Consider the following 20,887-nt stretch of genomic DNA (forward strand, 5'->3'; position numbering starts at 1 on the left):
TCCTTTAAGAAATCAGGACAAATAAACCTCAATTCAATTCAATTTAGGTGGCAGTCGTGTTATCAGGATATCATACGGCAGCTCGAAAACAACTGTAGTTCCAAAGAAAAACCCTCAAGTCCTTCGTCTCAAAGCAGAGATTTAAGGTCGCGCACCCAATTGCTTCTACACAAAGTGCACCTTATGGCAGACAGCTAGGCTACTGGAATTTTGAAACATCAGGCATTTCCAGTGCATAAAGTCAAATATGGAAAAAATGAAATCAAGAAAGATGAGCATCCTACCCATTCTTTTCTCTGTCTTGTTATTTCTTTCCCATTTTTCTTTAAAGGTATACTGAACAAAATTTTTGCCGCTGAGATTTTCAGCCAGATGGAAAGATCGGGCGCTGAAATCGGTAAACACAACTTTCATTTCAGGCAGAAACTAGGGGAAAATAATCAGTTTAATGTGGTTTTCACAAACTGCCGCGCTGTGAGGTGACATTTAACGTCTCGAGAAATGGGCGTGCCAGCTGTTACCAGTGTCTCTCAACCTGCCCATCTCCCTCTGCAATTCCTAGAGCCACTATGATTGGCATCAGCAGCGAACAGTGCTCTTGGGTGAGGTAAAGCCCCTAAAGAGTGGGGCACGTCTTAGCATCTTTGTGGAAGGGAGAGAGTGAGATGTAAAGGAGAGGTGGAAAAGCAAGTAGCAGGACAGGAAAACGCACAGCCTGCACCCACAGCGAGGCCATTTGATGTCACAGCTCGCGCCGGCATGCAGCCGCTGCACGATCACAGTCTTCTAGAAATATAGCCAACTGTTCAAAAATATGTGAAATAAACTTTTTTTATCGGAACAGTCGTGTCTTCCAAATAGAATGTCGATATTTTCGTCATTATTTCCTATTTTTGTTCACTATCCCTTTAAGTGCTGGATCAGATGCGCCACCTGCAACATTGCAACATCATTGATACTGGCATGTGATGTCAGCAAACTTCTGAATACAGAGGACGCCATACAGCAACTGGTTGTGCCCAGAAAAATGATGACAAGAATTAAAAACACAGCAAAGCCATTGCTTACGATGTAAACATGGTGTGGCTACTCAGCTCTATTAGATGAGAATGGGGAAGGCATGTTGTGTGCAGGTGCTAGTTGAGATAACGGTGTAAAAATACGAGAGGTGTGGGAACATGGCATGAAAAGGGGGAGAAGATTCGGTAGTGGTGCACGCTTCTGCGACAAATAACACTTGAGAGCAGGGGCGGTTCGAAGTGCATTCCTCTGGCTTGGATATAGACTTTATGAGAGCTAACTAATATATACTTTACAAGAGCTCGTGCAAGCAAAATAACTTTTAAAACATGTTCCGAAACATATGTTCACACATTTTCTTTTTCAAAGATTCTTGCAGACTACTTGTACTGAGCAAGACATGAACATGACTGATTTGTATGCATTAATGGGCAGCATAAAATTTCTTTATGCAGCCAATTGACTGCTACGTTCGGCACTTTGGAGTGCATTAGATTACAGGCTAATAACTATAACCACAAAACAACGCTAAACTCACTATGTACTTAATGTAGTCAAATACCTGGGCGAGTATTTTTATCGTTCACGCACTATACTGCATATCTGTCCTGTCTTCGTGCAGTTCACTCTAAGTTATTACTAGAGCTGTGCAAATAGCAAAATTTTGGGTGCGAAGCGAATTCGAATAATAAAGATTGAGTGCGAATCGAATAATTTCGAATAATTTTCGAATATTTCTCAAACATTTTTCGAATAATTCGAAGTGAAATTACAGGAAAGGTTGCAGAGAATCCCTAAGTATGTTCTTGTGAGATAGCAACATTAAAGCGTTTCTTTTCGCTAGGTTGATGAAGCGCTGGTGGGGTCATATTTCATAGTTGTCTTTTTAATCAATAGTGAGGCAATGTAGAGGCCGAATTGTATTTATGTACATGATTTGGTGCAACCAAAGTGTTGCCGACAACACTTTACACGTGATAGGCAGAGATGCCATTTACTCAGCCTCTCCTCCTCTTTCAACTGCTGTGGAAGGCCAACTGATGTGGCGGACAAGGGTTTCTCCCCTTCAAGTCCAGAGTTCCAAATCTGCCTCGTGGACGTCGATATATAAGAACATCTGAAATTTTGGATGCTAAAAAGCTTCGGCGTCCGATTTTTCGGACTTCCTGCCCAAATTTCAGGTCCAAAACAGCATTAATTGAGCCCCCAACTCTGCCACATCTTTCATCTCCATATTGGAACCAGCGTTTTCTTGAGTTAATACATTTGCGACCGTAGCGGAGCTTGAAAGGCAGCTTTGCCGCAATACGGGGGTGTAACGAGGTGAAGCATATTGAAAATCTAGGGACCACTTGCAAACGGACGTCGACTGTCTCTTGCCTAAGTTCGACTGTAACGGAGCTTGAAAGGCAGCTTTGCCGCAGTACGGGGGTGTGATGAGGTGAAGCATATTGAAAATCTAGGGACCACTTCCAATCGGACTTTGTCTCTTGGCTAAGTTCGACCGTAACGGAGCTTGAAAGGCAGCTTTGCCGCAGTACGAGGGTGTAATGAGGTGAAGCATATTAAAAATCTGAAGCGGTCACTTTCAATCGGACGTTGACTGCATTTGTCTTTGGGAAGTTCGAATAGTAAAATTTCAGTGCGAATCGAATCGAATAGCAAACACTATTCGAAAAATATTCGAAATTTCGAATATTCGCACACCCCTAGTTATTACACGTAGATATCGTAGCATGTATGCATACGGTACTGACGTCACTCTTGTAACTCAAGTTTGTGGGACTACAATACGATAAACAGAATGCACCTTGTAAAATTGTTTGTATGGCGGTGCTCATTTTCAGCGATTGTAGCAGCCAAGTTCGTTGCCCTTTCACTGTTTTTGCATTCACTGAAGCGGTCATAACAGAATTGCTGCTTCAAAGGAACAGTATTAGTATAAAGTCGCTGTGGCAGTACCTAGATCTGTCATGTCTTTTCCGTGGATTCAAACATATAGCAATCTAGAAAACCTAGACTTGATGTTGTACGAAACTTGTACAATCTTTTTTCCAATTATATTGTTTTGAGTGAGTGGCCTGACCTACACAGTGACGTTAGTGTGTGTTTTTGAAATCCCTTGATTATATTGGAAAGCGTATATGCTAAAATCAATCCATCTGCCATCTATACAGAAAAACCCAACACATGGACACCAGAGACATCCACAAGATGCTAGAATAAAGACATTTTATCAATACTGTTAACCAAGCAGAATATTAAATTAATTTCATCATCAGTACATGTCAGTGATTGTGTACAATCAACACCGCGATTGCGTGTATTTTTCATTAATCTGTACAATAGTCTTAATGATAAAATAATGCACAGGACCACAGGTCGGCAAAAAAGTTGGTGCTCACTCAAACTCACTCAACAAATATATTCTGCTCTGAGGGCTCACTCGGACTCAGACTCACCAAAATTTTCCTCAACTGGACTCACTCGGACTCAGACTCACTATAGTTTTTCTCAACCGGACTCACTCGGACTGACGGCTTGACGTGAGCCTGAGCAAGTTGACTCGCGAGTCCATGAGCGTAAAATTACCTTTTTGCGATCATGGTGTCAATGCTCTTCAATGCCAATATTTCATATAATTGGTGCTTACCTTCAAATATCAGTAATCCAATAAGGATATTTTTATGAAATACCCGACTCGCACGAAATATTTTTATCAAGAATTTTCCGTGAAAGAATGCAAGGGCAGGTCATGGCACCCCTCCCAATTCACGTCTTTGACCAATAAATATTGAGGTGGCAAATGAACATAAGTGCGTTGAGGTATGTGTGAATAGACGAATGTAAATGTAAGCTGATGTAATGTTGACAGTAACGCTGAAGATGAGTAGATAGGACCATAGGTCGGCAATAAAAAGTGGAGCTCACTCAGACTCGACTCAAGAAATATATTTTGCGCTTAAGGCTCGCTCGAACCCAGATTCACCAATATTTTCCTCAACCAGACTCACTCAGACTGAGACTCACTAAAAATTTCCTCAACAGGACTCACTCGGACACAAGCTCACCGAAACATTACTCACCTGGGCTCACGGGCCGATCTGAGTCTGAGTGAGTCTGTGTGAGTCAACTCATGAGTGAGTTTGCCGACCGATGCACAGGGCTTCCACCTTCCAATGAAAAGCTTTTTCGCTAGCTTCAATTCCAAAACAACAGTGCTTTTCATATTGCTCAATTCAATGCAATTAATATGACTTATGATGCTGAGGTAAGGATAGAAATCTCGCACAGAAATCCTGAGCAGCAGAAGATGATCTACAGTCAGTAAAGCCAGAGCAACCTTGTTTCTTACCTTGCATGCAACCTTGCATGTATCTCGGCCTCTAATACCGATGTTACACGGTTACTTTTGATCGCAATGAGGCCTGGTCTGTATCGAATTTCTTTATCATGAATGGCTCCTTAATGCAAACTGCAAAAGGGAGCCAATCACTGTTGAGAAACTTGGTCGAAACTTGGTCCCAGTCAAGCTTAATCACGATCAGCAGTGCACCACGTGACAGAGGTATAAGTTTCTGCTGTTTGGGTGTCAACGTACTGTTAGAAACAACAGTCAACAATGTGACTTAAAGTTACACTATATTGAAATAATAAATTAGTTTAGACTGATCAAGTATAGTCTGAAAACTGTGGTATCTTTAATCTCACAACCATAGGTTTACTAATTGATAAGAAAATCAGTTGAAATATTTCATTTTTAATCCATAATAATAAACAGCGCAAAAAACTATACACAAATGAGAAGAATAATGCAAGACTGTGTTCTTGCCTTTTGTCTATAGTTTTTCGCTCTGTTTATTACTATGAATACATACTAGCACAGCTTATTACTCTCTTTTGCATTTAAGTTTCCCACTGAAATTTCTGATAGTAACGTAACGGAATTCTAATTTTTTCCGTATTGGGGCCACATTGGCTCAACGAAATTTCCTGACTCTTGGTATGTTAAGTATCTGGCTCCCTCAGAAGACAATGTAACTTCATTTTTACAGAACAGAAACTACGTTGTCCTTAGTAGATGTCGCCAAAATCTGTGACGTCACGGGTGACTGGTGCAGGAACTTAAAGGTGGTGTCGCCACTCGCAGTTTCTTTTTATGCGTTTTCTCGCTTACCAAGCATCTTCTCGCAGCAAGCGTGGTGTTTTTGGTATCATAAAAGAGGACGTTGCTAATACAAGAAAGCTCATTTTTCTCTTTAGTGTCCCTTTAAAACACGTTTGGTTGCCTCTGTTTTTCTCAGCCAACTGGAAAAGATGCAGTGCATTTGTTCAGTGACCAAAAAACATGCTTGGCATGAGTCACTCACCGCTTTTCATGATTTCGGAGAGGTACGCAGCTTTTGGGCACCTGTGGAAATTTGTCTGTGTGAAATGTTTTGGCAAAATTGCCCGACATGCATGCTCGTGAGAGTGTATCAGTGTACTGTGCTGTCCATAGTAGAGAATACAATTTAGCTTGAAATGTGTTGCATAAACATAATCCATTGACTGAAAAAAGTGTTCTTTCTGTAATTAGTGCTTGCGCTGTTTTTTATGGCCATAGTAGAGTGACTAATGGTATTATTTTCGAATGAGAAACAGTGATAGCCTCTTGCAAAGGCTTCCTTGCCTTGTTGCAATACTACTGGAATAAATGTTCTTATTTTTTAATCATTGTGGTGCTTGAAGCGAAGCATGTTTCTGTCAAATAACCCGTGAACGGACTTATGATGCTATTTCTTTATTTGCATGATGTCTAGGTTAGTATTTCGAAGCTTTATACAGTAACTCTTTAGGGTCCATATTACTTGTGCCATCTTTTGGCAAGCTGCAGAAGCTGTAGGGAGCTCTGGCAGCATCCATTTCACAGCTCACCGGCGCAGTTACGATACCTCTCATATTTATTCACCATGCTTGAGCAAAGTGAGAGAATGCTTTATGTTGGTAGAGAGGCTTGCTTCTTAGCAATGTGGTAATTCAACATTTTCATTTTGTCCTATCTCCACTAATAATGAAGCAGTTTGAATGTTTTCTACAGTAGAATGCCCCCTATATGATGCCTTGCAACTTGCAGTGTATGACATTTTTGACTGGTCATTTCCTTGCATTAAAAGGAACCTCATTAAGCCCCATACACAATACAGTGAAACCTCGGTGATACGAATCTCACGGGACCACCAAAAATATTCGTATCATCCGAAATTCGTATCACCAGAAAGCATGGAAAACTAGCATGCGACAAAAGAAAGCTGGCGTACATTTTCATTTATTGTTTATCAGGGCTGCGGCAACATCAGGAAGAATCCTGAATGATTGTCAGTTGAGTTTTTAGATGTCGGCAATCATACCAGCGCTCATAAATATACGGCCTGTACGCGCGCGGTGTGGCGCGCATGCCCACGCTTGCGTTCTCGCGCTCGCACGTGCTTGGCGCGTCTTCCGCAACAGCGCGGACAGCAGCTCTTCGAACCTGGGTGGTAGCGAACGTTCGTATCAAGCGTCGCTGGGTGAAAATTGGTTCGCAACAACTGTACTCCATTACATTGAGGCCAATGGGCTTTGGCCGGGACCAACGAAATATTTGTATCACCCCGAAATTCGTATGAGCTGTGATCGTATCACCAAGGTTTCACTGTATTGTATATGCAGTAGAAACTGTGAGCCTCGAAAGCAACATATTATTGCTATAATTTTTTGAAGTGCTTCTTCATTAGATGAGATAGGAGAAATTGTGATGTCTCCTCGCCATGCTGTCAGGAAGTAAATTTCACTGCCAACACGGACACTCTGTGTTCTAGACTGGCATTTGCAAGTGTTTTTCCTTCCCTTCCTTCTCTGAGCATTTACTTTAGGGCTTCACGTCCCATTTCATTCGTTTGCTTTTTGCTGCGCTTTCAACTTCCAGCGGTGGTGTTGCTTTCTGCTTTCTTCATTTATTGATTTATTGAAGTCGCATGCCGTAATAGATGACATTGCAAGCAGTGCATCTGACAGGAACGTTTGTGTCTGCGAACTTGAACACTCATTTATTGGTAGCGTGTCCTCCTGTATATTCAAGATCAAAGTAGCTTAAGTCAGTGTAACATTAAAATTACTGATGCTTAATCATTTTACTCATAGTATGCTCTGTTTATACATGCTGCATTATCTGAGGAGCTCAGTTTGGGAGACTTCGGCGACAAATCTTTCATCAAAGGGACTGAAGGAGACCATATGAAGGAAGCAGACAGCACAGAGGATGCGAATAGGGGGACTGACACTTTCACTTCAATTGCAGTCATAAATTAAGTTGATACTGAATTAAGACCAGATGGAACTGCACAGCTGCAAAAAGTGTTGCCTACTAAACAATTGAAAATTGAGTGACACTGTTAAAGAGTGGCAGCAGAAAACAAAATCCTCCTCTCTTTCTTCTCGATTTTACAGGCCCTCCAATGCCTCCCTCGGGTCCCCCGCCTCACATGCAGTTCATCCCTCACCAGCTACGTCACCTCCGTCCCCCACCGCCACCGCCACGTCCGCCCCCAATGGCACCACCGCCACCCTTCATCGGTGGTCCCCTCGTGCCCCCACCTCCCCCGCCACCTTCATTCCTCGCACCAGCCAATATGGCAGCAGTGCGCCCTCTCCCCGGCCCCCCTGAACCGCCGCCACCTGTCATGATTCCCACCGCACACCTACAAGCGGCAGTGACTGTAGTGGCCGCACCACCGCCACCACCTCCTCACACGGCCGTTTCCAACATCATCGTTGCCGCGCCGGCCGTGTATTCGGCACCACCCCTCAAGAAGAATGCCGCAGCCGCTGTGCCAGTCGTGTCTGCCCCGGCTTTCGCAGCCGCTCCCGTCAACGCGATTCCCGTGCCGGTCGGCTCAGCGGTGGACAGTAGCAAAGCCGAGACCCTAAAAGAGACCAAGTCCAAGTCGTCCAAACAGTCCTCCCACAAGTCGGAGAAACAGAAATCGTCTGATCGCTCAGCGGAGAAGTCGAGGGCCGCCGATAAATCCGCCGGCGGTGAAGAAGCGGGCTCCTCGAAGAAACGGAAGAAAGAGAAACGCCTGCTGCGCACAGCTGGACAGCAGACCTGGGAGGACAGCTCTCTCAATGAGTGGGACACAGGTGATTTGGTCGTTGCACTGTTTACATAAGTTGTGCTCACAAAGTGTCCAGCATGAAATATTGCGAATATCTCATGCACTAAAGTGGAAAGAAGATGAAAGAAAATGCCCAAAGATCCCACACACTGTGGGAATCTATTTCATATGAAGCAGTGAGCGAGTAGCAGCCAATGCCGGATTTTTGCTTTAAGCCAGATGTTACAAGGTGAATCGCCCTCTTTGTGTAAATTGAGTAGTTGTGCGCATATCATGGGCATGCCAGACATGTCGACTACACTGGCACTGAAAGGTTAGTTCATGATGCGACCTAACTTTGAAACTCACGTTAGAGCAGATAGGCAGCCTTAGAATAGGGTACGGAAGGATAGTGTTTGCTGGTTTGTTACGCTATTTCTGTAACTTAACGTGGGTACTCAAGACAATAGCGTACGACGCATACACAGTGGTAATAAATGCTAACCTTAAGCTATGCACACTCTAAACTGCCTTATATCTAAACTGCCTTAGTTCTAAAACTGCCTGATATATCAGTTTATTGCAACGAAGTGTACGCTACAGTACGATAAAAGGCATATCATAAGTAGCGATCTTCGGCGTATTCGAGCAACACTTGACTGTTGTGTGCGCAGTCACTGTTTATCACACAGCTATAAAAATGCATAGCCAACACTAACCACATATGGCATTGGCCCGATAGGATATTTGTATAGGGCCTGTTTCCTAAGCAGTTTTAAGTACAGGCATGGCTCTGTCGTAGAATACTTGACTGCCATGTAGAATGCCTGAGTTCGATTCCCATAATTTTTATTCATTGCTTTTATTGGGATATTTCACCAACCGACAAATCTGTCAGAGCCTACACAGGATTTTCTTTGACACGGGCTCCTTAACACTGTCTTGTTAAGATTTCAAAAGTCTATAGAAAACATGCAATGAGCCTGTGGCGCCATGGTACAGGAGTGAGCAAGTTTTCATCAGATGACCGCAGTATTGGAGTTTGTTGCCTCCTGAATTGATCGCTGCAAAATTTTTTAAAATACGTCAAGAACAAGCAGAGTTACTGGAATTTGTCACATGCTTTAAGCATATTTTCTCCCTTCTTTCGTCCCAATGAGCGTGCGGAAGCCACACGAGAGGAGCAGGGGGGGTGGAGACGAAGGGCAAATAAAGCTAAGTCAGCACACATATGACCTTGAGTGCGCGTCATGAAATGCAATCACTTTCTTCCTGTATGATTCCAGTGCACAGTAGTGTTGCTACTGTGTAATTTGAGCACACTATAGAATGCAGTGCTATCGCATGGTGGCGCCCCATGACAAGAGCATCTGGTCCAAACGTCGCTCTTGGTTCATGTCAGCTATCGGCCAATAGCAGCAGTCTGCTGTATGATGCCGCACAGCATTCACCAGCAGCTCCAAAGAGAGCGAGGACGGGCCTCTGTATAAGCAGCAGTCTGCTGTATGATGCCGCACAGCATTCACCGGCAGCTCCAAAGAGAGCGAGGACGGGCCTCTGTATAAAGAGAAGGCACTTGAGAAAATGGCAACTTCGTGCTCCCCTTGTAAGCTCTCGTTGCTGTGCATGACTGCATGATTTGGCTGAGGTGTTCACAGCAGCATCTATCTTCTGCTGTATGTGTTTTTTCACCTAACATGAAGGGTGCTTGAGTAACCCTTTATGTTATGCTGTCGAAATGGCCTAATTTTGTGTGGTGTTTATACTATGCCATCATAAGCATTTGTTACTTAATTTACTGCTATAAAAAGAATAAGCAGGCCAAAAGCTATTGCTTTTTTATGAGGACAGATGCCATCATTTTTATTTCCTCATGCCTCTTGATATTTTGTATTGTTATGTTTTACTTTGGAGTGTTTTGGTGCATGTTTTACTGATCGTGCATACTGTCTGCAGATGACTTCAGAATATTCTGCGGAGATCTTGGCAATGACGTCACAGACGAGGTCCTAATTAGGGTCTTTGGCAAGTTCCCGTCCTTCCTGAAGGCTAAAGTGGTTCGGGACAAGCGTACCAACAAGAGCAAAGGTTATGGATTCGCAAGCTTCAAGGACCCACAGGACTTCATCAAGGCCATGCGGGAGATAAATGGTAAGTGAAATGTGAACTGCATTCCCTCAAGAGAGGGAGGGACGGAGATCTTAAAAAATTGCACACAGCTGTGCAGCTATAGCAATTGCTAAACATTAGCAGTGGCAACCCTTTTTGTGACTCTTTGATGGTGGTTCGAAAGCATGCCTTCATGGTTGTGCACGACCAGGTAATTTTGTGGTGAATATCTAATGCATCAGTGCATCCGGGAATGTTTGTTTACCAGCTGTCTCATGTAGGGGCTACAATATGAAGCTGCCATTTTTGTAACTCTATTACCTGTTGGAGACGTAAAGAGGTTTGCTTTATCCTCTAAACCTCTGAACATCGACCAACTTTTACATAATCGTGAATGCAGAGTTGCATAACAGCTGCATCTCTTGACAGTGGACCGCCTTCGAACGGAACGTCAAGGGACCTGGGAAATAGGATTTATGTCTGGTTAAGTTCAGAAAATTAACATCACCGACTCACTGATATTTTGTCCTGTGCATATGCTGTATGCACACGGCACTTCGGAAATATGGCAATACAAGTTATCGGCAAGTGCTTCAATTGAGAACTGCACAAGTACCATGTCATACAGACTCATGATGGTGCCCCAATTCTTTTTTATAGTGCATTTGCTCGCAATCTTGAGCAGGTGCTTTTTTGATGCAGGACTGGGTCATTTAGCCTTATTTTACTGACAAGTTATGAAATCAACCATAATCCTCCCCAATCGCCAGCCACCGCAAAAGCAATTGCTTTCCTTTTTATAGTCAATTGATTAGTTTCTTCACACAAGCTGCACAAATTGTGACTTGGAGGCATCTTTCATTTCATCCATGGCATTGGAGCTTTTTGTTATCTTAAAGCTCTTAACAATTACTCAAAATTTTTAATTTATACTAAATTGTTACTATACTATGTTGGTTAAAATTTCTGTTTCTTGATTAGACATTTTTGTTCAATATTTTAGGGTTGCACAGGTGTGGCCCTTACACGTGTTTCTCAGTACATTATACAATATGTAAGATCCCATGATATTCTCTGTCATATCTCTCTCTGCATCGAGTTGTTTGCTGCACATTAGCAACCCAATCCTAGGAATTATTTTTTCTAGGGAAGCCATGTTTACTTTTTTTTAAAAAAGGGTTATTGCACAGGGCTACAAGCACTTCAAGTACTCCAACAATTTGTAGCATCCATTTTAGTAGGAATTGCTTTCAGCAATGTGCAAGCAGTATTGTTTTATCTCTTCAGTTCCTTAGGAAATTACACTAACTTCCTTCATTCAGTGACATTTACTCTCAAGATCTTCAGTGACATTTACTCTCAAGATCTGAATTTTTCTTAAAAAGGCATTTTTGAGAGTCCTAAAGAAAGTAAAAGAATTACATGGAATTTCTGCCTTAAAGGGACCGACAACTGATTTTTCTCGACCCAGTTTCTTACGGCGCGACAGGAAGCTCACCCTTCGTAGCGTTTGTAGCTGCAGCAGTTTATCCGAAAAGCACGTAGTTATTTTAAAAGCAGTATATTTCGATCTGAAAGGCTCCAAACACGCATGGAGGCTTGCTCCAGCAACACTGAGAATTGATAGCGATGCCGCTAGCCCTTGTGAAAGCTGTCATTGTTCTGCTTTCGCAGGAGTTACTGTAACTATGCTTAACCACATTTATTTTAAGCTTTCCAAACAGTTTTGAAAATAGCAAGCTGTTACAATTAGATGTGTGGCTTTATACACCTTCCCGGTATTTGTACATCGTTGTGTGCGCCTGCGCCCAAGGTTGCCTGTGCCTGTGTCATGGATGGCTTGTCCCGGCGTCGTTACTCTCTATACACGAGCCAAGCCAAGTAATCGAAAACGTAACTGTGCATACGCACGGCCGCACCGAGTAGCAGCGCGCGTCATTTCTGAGACGAAGTGTAGGTAGCAAAACTATGTCGCTTCAAAGTCTTAGCGACCTAGAAACTGCGTGCACGGTTGCATGAGCACGCTGAAAAGTTGCTCAAGACGCGCTGACGAGCATGGGATCATTACGTCACGCGAAGGCAGCGCCACTTTAATGCATACTACTAACGCAGGCCTATATGTACATTATTATGGAGAAGTACCTTTTAATATAAAGAAACGTACAATATTTCAATACTAACAATAAAATCGTCGACCGCGTACAGCAATCAACGGTCACGTGGCCGTCTTCATCGGATCATTCATGTTTTTGCCGCCAGAGGCGCCACAGGTCATTTTTCGCGACTTTCAAGTAAGAAATAAAAATATAAAATCCAACTCTCACGAAAAAAACAGGGTTGGTTTGAGTCAGTGCAACGGACAATCTTTACATCAGTGGAGTCAACTCATTTCATATTCTGGGTAGTTGTCGGTCCCTTTAAATGTTTGATTAGTAGAGAAACTGAAATATCCATTTGCTTTATAATGAAGCATTTGTTTGCCCCTCATTTGTTTTTTCCTTATGGTGGCTGAGGGTTCCACTGTATGTGCGGGCAATATACATTACACCATGGTTCCTCAGCAGACGTCCCGAGCACCAGTGTTGCCTGATGCTTAGCATCACGCTTTCCTTGTCGCTTCTAAAGTTGGCAGGGGAGGTTTGTACAATGAGATACTTTTTTTTTCGTCACACTTTTCTTGCAGAGGCTTTATTAAAAGAAGAAAGAAATAAAGGTGTCTAATGTATACAGTAGGTTTTACAGTAATCATGGTGGGTGCTGGTTGCTTCAGAAAAGACGATGATACCTCATAAGTTGAAATTAAGTGTTTGGCATGTCATTCAGTGTCATGGCAATTGATATTGTCATTAGTGTCGCTTTTGCCAAATGATTTATCCTCTTCGGGGTTGAGTGTGAACCAACAAGCGCGCATAGCCACCCTCGTCAACCAGATTTATCCTTCTTTAGCCGACACAAGATTTTCCCATGAGAAGGTTATGCTCCTTTAGTCGTTTGTGTGCCTGTTTGCACATATTGTCTGAAATTGTTTCATGACTCACCTGGCACAGGCATCATGTCGTGCACACAAAACAAGTCGCATCAGTGGTGGCATGTGTGGTCACCCAAAACAATTGCACGGTTTGCTGCTTTAAAACAGTGAATCATACTTTATTACAGGTTTATGTAACACGTACAACGTGGAGTGCACAGTCTGTGCTTATCAACACAGGGATATTCTGATTGAGGGTCCAAGGCAGTAGGGAGATGGACAAAAAGAATGAGGAAAACATGTATAGATATCTAAGGCTTTTAAACACTTGTGCTTGAACAAGCATTCTTGCTGTTATTTTTGACTGGCTAACTTCAGTAGCCTCATAATGATGAGCATCTGTGAGCTCTGTGCATTCATTAATACTATATCACGAGACGCTATAGGGGCAGGAGTCATTCTTAAGTACTGTTTTGAACATCCTGAGGTTTGTTCGTCCTCATTCCACTGGGTGCTGCTGGCCTTACTCATGAGGTGTCAGTATGTTCATGTCAACAGGATATTGAATTCTACCTGGACTCTGCAGTATAGTGTCAACTGAACGAATGCATATATTTATTGGATGTGCACTCTTCTGGGTAAACCATCACTGGGCTTTTGCTCATGATATGTTTTATGTACAGACTTTATAAGTAATCATTCTGAAAGTGAAGATAACTATTATTGTTGTTTAGTGGTTGTCTCTCTAGACTGTAAAGCTTTGAAAGTTCATATGTACGATACAATCTGGCAAAGCCTTCAGATGCTTGATGTTACAAATTATGGCTAATTTAAGGTATAATGCTGGAAATAATAGGGTTGTTTCCAGCTCCCCAAATGGTGGTTGCACACTACCATTAAAAAAAATAGTCTACATGTCTGCATCAAATTCCACTGCGTAACTTGTAACACTTTTGTCAAGACTAAATAAGGTGAACATGGCTGATCAGTTTCAATATGAAGATATATACTGGATGGATGTTCTTGAGTGTTTTAAATAAGGCTGTGCTCATTGTTTCTTGATTATCCATCTACTCTACCTAAATTTCAACCAGGGAAACCCATTTTCTAAGGATGCTGAAGGCTCATTTCTTGATTCTTATCAATTTATTTCCATTTGTGTGTGTTAGTGATGTACGCAATTAATGTTCCAGACCACTCAGTTCATCGTTCTGCACCGCTGCTCTGCCTGTTTCATTGTCAATGGCGATAATCAGGGCTTTAATATTTCACAGCCAGCTCACGTAAAATGATCGATTTGGAAACCTGAATCTCGGGGGTCGTTTTATCTCGACCCCGCTTTCCGCGAGCCATTCGCATCTTTATTGACATCATAATCTTCTCGAACAGGCTGGATTGCATGCCCGCGTGGCAAAATTATACTCCTTCCTTTTCTACCAGTAGGGTCCGAACAGGTGCGGTATGCGCCAGCAGTTAGCACGGCACGGCCGATGCCCGTGTCGTGTGCTGGTCACCTTCACAGTGGCTGAGGAGTCCGAATTGCCGTGACCGCCGCCCATGGCAGCTCTCCCCTGGGCTAGCCCTGTCGATGATGCCTCGTTGTCGCTAACATCTTCGCCAGCCAGCGTGCGAGGCGGGTGGCTTCTTCTTGAAGTATTCGGCGCGCAGCGTCAACGGCCGTCCGCCGGGACCCCAGCCTCTGGAGAAGAAGAAATTACGCTTGCGGCCTCCGGGATGCCAGCCTTTGGACGAGAAGATGAATGGCACCGGTGGGTGGTGGCGGTAATTGACGGGCCGCACCCGTTCGTTGCTCTTGCGGTCGGTCGGGCCACTGCCGCTTGCAACTTCGGGAGATGATGGCGCAGGCTCTTGAGACACTCGCCGAGGCTGCTGCCGCGGCGTTTGATGCTGCCTTCGGAGCACGGGAGACGCTGGGTGACCTCCAGGCTGCCAGCTCTGGGAGAGGAAGACGCTGCGCTTCCGCTCTCGGCTGGCAACCAGCGCGCGCAGGTAGTCACTGAAGGCGTCCTCGCGGCTGCTCTGGCGCTGCAAGTGGAGGGCATCCTCGATGAAGGGGAAGCCTGTGTAGTGCAGGCCCACAGTGTTCTCTGGCAGGAACGGCATCAGCAGCTGGTCGCTGTCGCCGATGTCATTGTGCATCTCCTCGTAGGGCTGGTGCCGCCTGCAAACAGAATGAGTGTTGTTGGCACCTGTTTGTTGTGGTGTCGGGTTTTCCTTTAATGGTTGAAGGCATGCCTAAACTTCAGGAATAGAATACGTGTGGATGTCCTTGCAGGACAAAGCTTATTATCCAACTACGGACATGGATGCAGGCTCTGTTGGCTGTAAACTTTAGTACATGTAACGGCTTACGTTGGGGGACATATGACTGTCATTAACTGTCAGTAGAATCTACCACAGTCATTGCATGGGGAGAATGCTGAAAGCTTATGGCAGGTCTTTGGGGAAGCGCAGACATTTCCTCTTGTCTGCGCAGACAATACTTATTCAAAAGTCGAGGAGCGTGTGTGGGGGGCTAGTTGGTAAGACATTATTTAACTGCGCTGGGGACGAGACACCAGAGTGGGCACTGCGACAAGGCACTGCGTTCGAGCTGTCTTCTACTCTGGTGTCACGTCCCCAGCGCAGCTCGTGGTGGCCACATGTTTCGCGCCACGTCATTTGCACCGCGTTTGAAACAAGGCGCCAATTACAACGTGAAGAGATCTAGTGGAGCGAGTCCCGTCACACGCTTAGCACTAGGACAGACCTGTATAGCCTGTCGTCGGCGCCGAGGCTGTTGTCCTCCCAGGTGTCGCCGTAGTCGGCTGACGCCATCGACGAAGAGCTACTGTAATAGTCGTCCGGCTGGAAGCCCAGCACGGGCTTCCTGGTGGTGGTGCAGTGCGGACAGGTCTACGAGCATCATGCGCTGGTGGGCGCTGTCGGGCGAATGCAACGCCGACAGAAGCACGGGCGTGTGCGACTCGTAGCGCTTGCTGGCAGCACTGGACGCCCCACCGCCGCTGCCACCGCCTCCATTTTGCTCCGTGCGGCGCGCTTCGGCATCGGCGCCCAGAGTCACAGGCACGGCCATGGCAGCCGCCGGCACGCCGCCCAGGCTGGCGGCGGTCGTCGTCGCGCGCAGGTTAGAGCTGCAGGAGCACAGCACGAAGGCCAGGACAGCGAACGCACCGCCCCTTGGAACCATCGGCATGGGTTGCCTGGTCTCTGCGTTGGTCGGCATAACGATGTTGCGTTCCGCTTTGAATCTGGCGGCGACAGCTCAGAGCAGAGGAAGAGGAATAAAAAGACGAGCGCGCACTTGCGCAGAAAGTGTTTGGGCATAAAGACATTGCGTATATTAGCCTCAGTCCGGACAAGGGAATCTGCTGTGGCTCTCATTCTCTGAATCAGTGCACTGTCGGCAGTCCTACTCCTAGTCATCTAAAGAGAACATCAATTCAGCCCCATATCATGACTCAGTCGGACCTATGCCGTCATTGCTTAATGTGCGGAGTTATGGCCACGCGGATTTTTGGCGATAATCGACGGCCGGGGACTCCTGGTGTTGCATCCCAAAAACGGTTTATTTTCCACTTTTAGCCCCGGAAATCCGGGGACCAAAGGCAGGCCGTTGTGTGCAGCACGTCATTTTTTTATTCTTTCGATCTCCCTCATCCCTTTGCCCTGTGCAGGGTAGCATACCGGTTATGCTAAACTGGTTAACATGCCTGCCTTTTCTCTCTCTACTGTTTTCCTTCCTTCCTGGCATCCATAGCGAAGCCTTTTTTCTTTCGGACTCGTCCAACGAAGGAAGGGGGGAGGTGGGGTTGACTGCGGTAAAACTTCGGCCCTCCTAATGGAGAACCCTGCGCACGCCTGTGAACTCGACGCACAGGACAGAGCAGCCAAAGAGCTAATTGCTAGCCCTAATTCAACGTTTCTGATGTCTTTCAGACATTTTCTGCGGTATTTAATAGCGCGGTGGCTAAATTGACTATATTTGCGGATTATGGTGAAGTTGAAAGAACTGAAGGGACCCTGCAACACTTTTTCAGCATGGCCCGAAAACGCTGCCGATCGGTAGTAGTCGAGGATCCTGAGAACACGCGAGCCAAACGTTATAGCCCAGCACACCGCCTGGTATTTACAATGAATCCTCAAAGTCCGCTAGAAATCGCTCCACTCTTCTCTCTACAAATGATGCCATTTACCCAAATCACTGCGTCATATACCCAAGTCCACGGCCGTTGGCTGATTTCAGCACGGTGAGCTGCATAGTTACCGTGGCCGCCGCGGGATGCCGCCACGTACCAGTGCGTGCGCGCTCGCGATCACACTGAAAATAAGCCGCGCGTTCTAAGAAAAAAAAAAGAAAAAGAAAAGTGCTCAAGGTCACGACGCGCGCTAACGAAGGGACGCATCTTCTTACCCCCTCGTCATCCTCATCCCTGCATAGCTTTCAGTGCGCTCGCTGGTATGAAAAGAGAGAGAGCGCGCTTAACGCGTGCGGCAAATCCCTGGAACTCCGCTCGTACTTGACGGATTCTCAAAATTTTTGCGGCAGTCGATTCGTGAGGCAACAAGCTCTTTTAAGGAAGCCATTAGAACAATTACTTCGAAAATCGTTGCAGGGCCCCTCTAAGGCTGTATGTACTCACGTGACTTCTGTATAGATTGCACTTGTATCGGCGCGCACAGCCAAACTTCACTCCTCCTGAGCACGTCCGCGGGGAAACTACGGTAGTTGACCTCTGGAAAGATTGTGTTACGGTCGTGTGGCTGGCGTGGTAGATGCTGTTTGTTGTTGTTTCCACTGGAGCCTTCTCCTCACTATCTCTGGAATGCCAATGGAAAGAAGAAAAAATATCGATGAGCAGGGACAGTATTTTTATAGGCATCATCAAGTGTGTGAAAATGGTCACTTCTAAGGCATCATTTTAGGCATGTTAGGGGCCAAGTAGGCACTACCAATGGTTGTCAAGCCATGATCCGTCTCATGTGCTCAATGTTCGCAGCCAATTTTCATCGTAAGGAAACGGATGTGGTGTTCACGTATTAGACGTCTTAGAGGCAGCACTCATATATTCTGCAAGCCATCGCTTCAGATCACCTTTCTGTACACATTAGGCAGGTTGGTTTATAGTCTCTGCTTTTTAACATACTACTCGTGCGCATGACGTCTACAGTTATGGGATACTGTCAACTTATTCAGATCAGTGCCCTTCTCACTTTCAGAAATTTTGCCAGCTCTCGTGCTACAGTCATAACATGTAATGCATTTGTTATACTTCTCTGCGTGTTTGCAATGCGCATCGAGCGGAGCCATCATAAAGAAACAAAACAAACAAAAAAAAACGCCATAAAAGCTGCCAAACTGTTCATGACAGAAGCTAGATGACTCGTGCCTAAAAGTCTAAGGTCAATAAAAATTGCAGCAAGAAAGGAATCTTCGAACAGTGTGCGTTCGCGAACATTTGTGCATGTTACGAGAGCGGTAACACATGTATCATGATCTCTAAACAAGTTTTGAGGTTCAGTATTGTATCCCAGTGATACCTACACATCAGGCAGCTTTTCTGTAGTATAAACGGAACTTGCTTGAGGGAAGTTCGCCTTGCCGGAACAGGTTACATTGATTTCTACACATAACGCTTTCTAAGTTATTCTTCAACGGGTCCACGCACGACAGGGCGTAGCCGTACGGATGGCGCTATATATATATTCAAGTTACTACTCGAATACGGCACTTTCTTTCACGATTCTGCTACTGCTACTAGCGGCACCAGCAGAGGAACTGCAAATGGAAAGCCGATGTGGCACTGTGTTAGGTTAAAAAATGCAATGACGTATGCAAATATGTGTCCCATTTACATCTATGCTGGCCTAAAGGTTGCGATAGCGCCACAGTCTTCGCAATCTCTTCCTAATGCGTTTTTGCGGCGTTAACTTATTGATCACAGTGTCTCGCGTCGCCACAAGGCATGCCGGGGCTGCTACTTCTGCGTGCGCACACTGCTCAGATATTCAGGCGCATTCGCTTTGCGTACGTAGTATGTTGGCACGTTTTATGCTAAATCTCGTCAGACATCGTGTATACCTCTCGCTGAATTTCATCGTGAAACGTTGCACCTGTTCGTGTCGTGTTCTTTGTTCAATCACGTGTGATGGTACGCCCTGAATCGTGGCATCGCATGCAGATGCCGAACGCCGACGCGCGATCATCCACGATATAAGCGGCCTGCGGCTGCGGGGCTGTTTATAAGCGGCATTCGCAAGACGTCAAACGGCAGGCGCTCCTGGACACATGTATGCCCTAGTAAAGCTCGTTCGTTTTTTTTGGAACTCCAGCCCGTATGTTTCACTCACCGTTGTGTATACAGCGACTAGGCTTTTATATTTTATAAGTTTCGGTTTTGGAGAGTTCGCTCATGTACTTACAAGTGCAGCGCGACTGGAGACGAGGTCGTACGTACAGAAACGCGTCATAGCTCTTTTGTTTGTGTTTGTGTGTCTCTCGTTATCGGATTCAGTCACTCATCGCCAGAACTGAACGACGTGGACAGTTTTACATGTATTTTTGCATCGCGTCCATTTCCCGCATCCCTGTATCGTGCGTCAATTTCCGAACCGGTCGATAGTGCGCGAATAAGCTGTTTTCCGAGTAAAACTGTTTCTTTCTTTTTACTTTCGTGGACGCTTCGGAGATATATTTCTCATGTTTGTAAATTTTTCATTCGTGCGCCTGCTCATCGCATACGGAATGGCGGCCTCGTATGCGTGTTTGGAATTCCCTGTACATGCATATACAGTGTGTCGGGACTCGGCATATGATGTGAGGTGGGACTGGCCCTTGCCTTTTGTCACTGAGCGTTCGTGTCTATCCAGAACTGTATATGCGAACTTCAGTGGCTTTCTTAGCAAACCCTGCAGTTCTAGAGTTTTTTTAACCCGTGACATTGTTCCTGCTTGTTGCACAGTACTTTTTGTTACTGTTTCTGCTATGCGAAGAGGCGCAGTTTTTACATCACATGAAGTGCACACAGTTTCACGTCCTTAAAAACAAAAACGCTTTTCACGACCGTCTTTATATCATATGTTGAGGTGCGCATTTTGCACATTTCAGGGCAGCGTCCGTCTAAGCACCTGTAGTCGCAGTACTGGTTTTAATGCGTTTTAGTTGTTTCTATTTTTATTAAACTTACCTGTGACTTGAACTGGTGCAAAATGTCCACTGGTATTTACAGGCATATAGCGCGTCTACCAACTCTTCTGATTTCCTGTCTCCTCAGTTCTGAGGAATCCTCCCAATTGCATACGGACACGGGCATGATTTAAATCACCCCAGAAATTTGAGGCAGAAGTTTAGTATGCCTTGCATAATAACCGGGTTTCTTGCGACTACTTTGCCGCATTACTGTAGTGTGATGTGGTGAAACATAAGCGGAATTCTGCGGTGAAGTAGGAGTTGAAGCGCCACTGTCACGTGGCGCGCAGTGCGTGTTCCTTTACACGTCGTCTCCGGTCACATATGGTATACGAGCGTCTCGATATGTCTAACAGCTGACCTTGTGAAGTTACTGTGACTAAGGGGTAAAAGGACGAACTTTTTTTTTCGTTCATTTTATCACGTGACCTTTCTTCAACATGGGACGCGCAGAAAAGCTGCTCC

General features: G+C 45.1%; 2 protein-coding genes across 2 annotated transcripts in view; one reads left to right on the forward strand and one right to left on the reverse strand.

Moving 5' to 3' along the window:
- Window positions 1-20,887, forward strand: part of LOC119393907 (RNA-binding protein 42-like) — a 73,016-nt gene that overhangs the window by 2,399 nt on the left and 49,730 nt on the right. The window contains exons 3-4 of the mRNA XM_037661098.2: window positions 7,489-8,181; window positions 10,092-10,286. Coding sequence (XP_037517026.1) covers window positions 7,489-8,181; window positions 10,092-10,286 — 888 coding nt within the window. The remainder of the gene's footprint in view (window positions 1-7,488; window positions 8,182-10,091; window positions 10,287-20,887) is intronic.
- LOC119393908 (uncharacterized) lies at window positions 13,376-16,230 on the reverse strand. The gene is made up of 2 exons (XM_037661099.2): window positions 15,983-16,230; window positions 13,376-15,394 (listed from the first exon to the last, which is right to left on the reverse strand). Exons 1-2 carry the CDS (start codon window positions 16,048-16,050, stop codon window positions 14,818-14,820), a joined length of 645 nt encoding a protein of 214 aa, XP_037517027.1. The 5' UTR covers window positions 16,051-16,230; the 3' UTR covers window positions 13,376-14,817.

This window comes from Rhipicephalus sanguineus, chromosome 5 (genome assembly GCF_013339695.2).
Source record: "Rhipicephalus sanguineus isolate Rsan-2018 chromosome 5, BIME_Rsan_1.4, whole genome shotgun sequence".
Taxonomy (NCBI): Eukaryota; Metazoa; Arthropoda; class Arachnida; order Ixodida; family Ixodidae; genus Rhipicephalus; species Rhipicephalus sanguineus.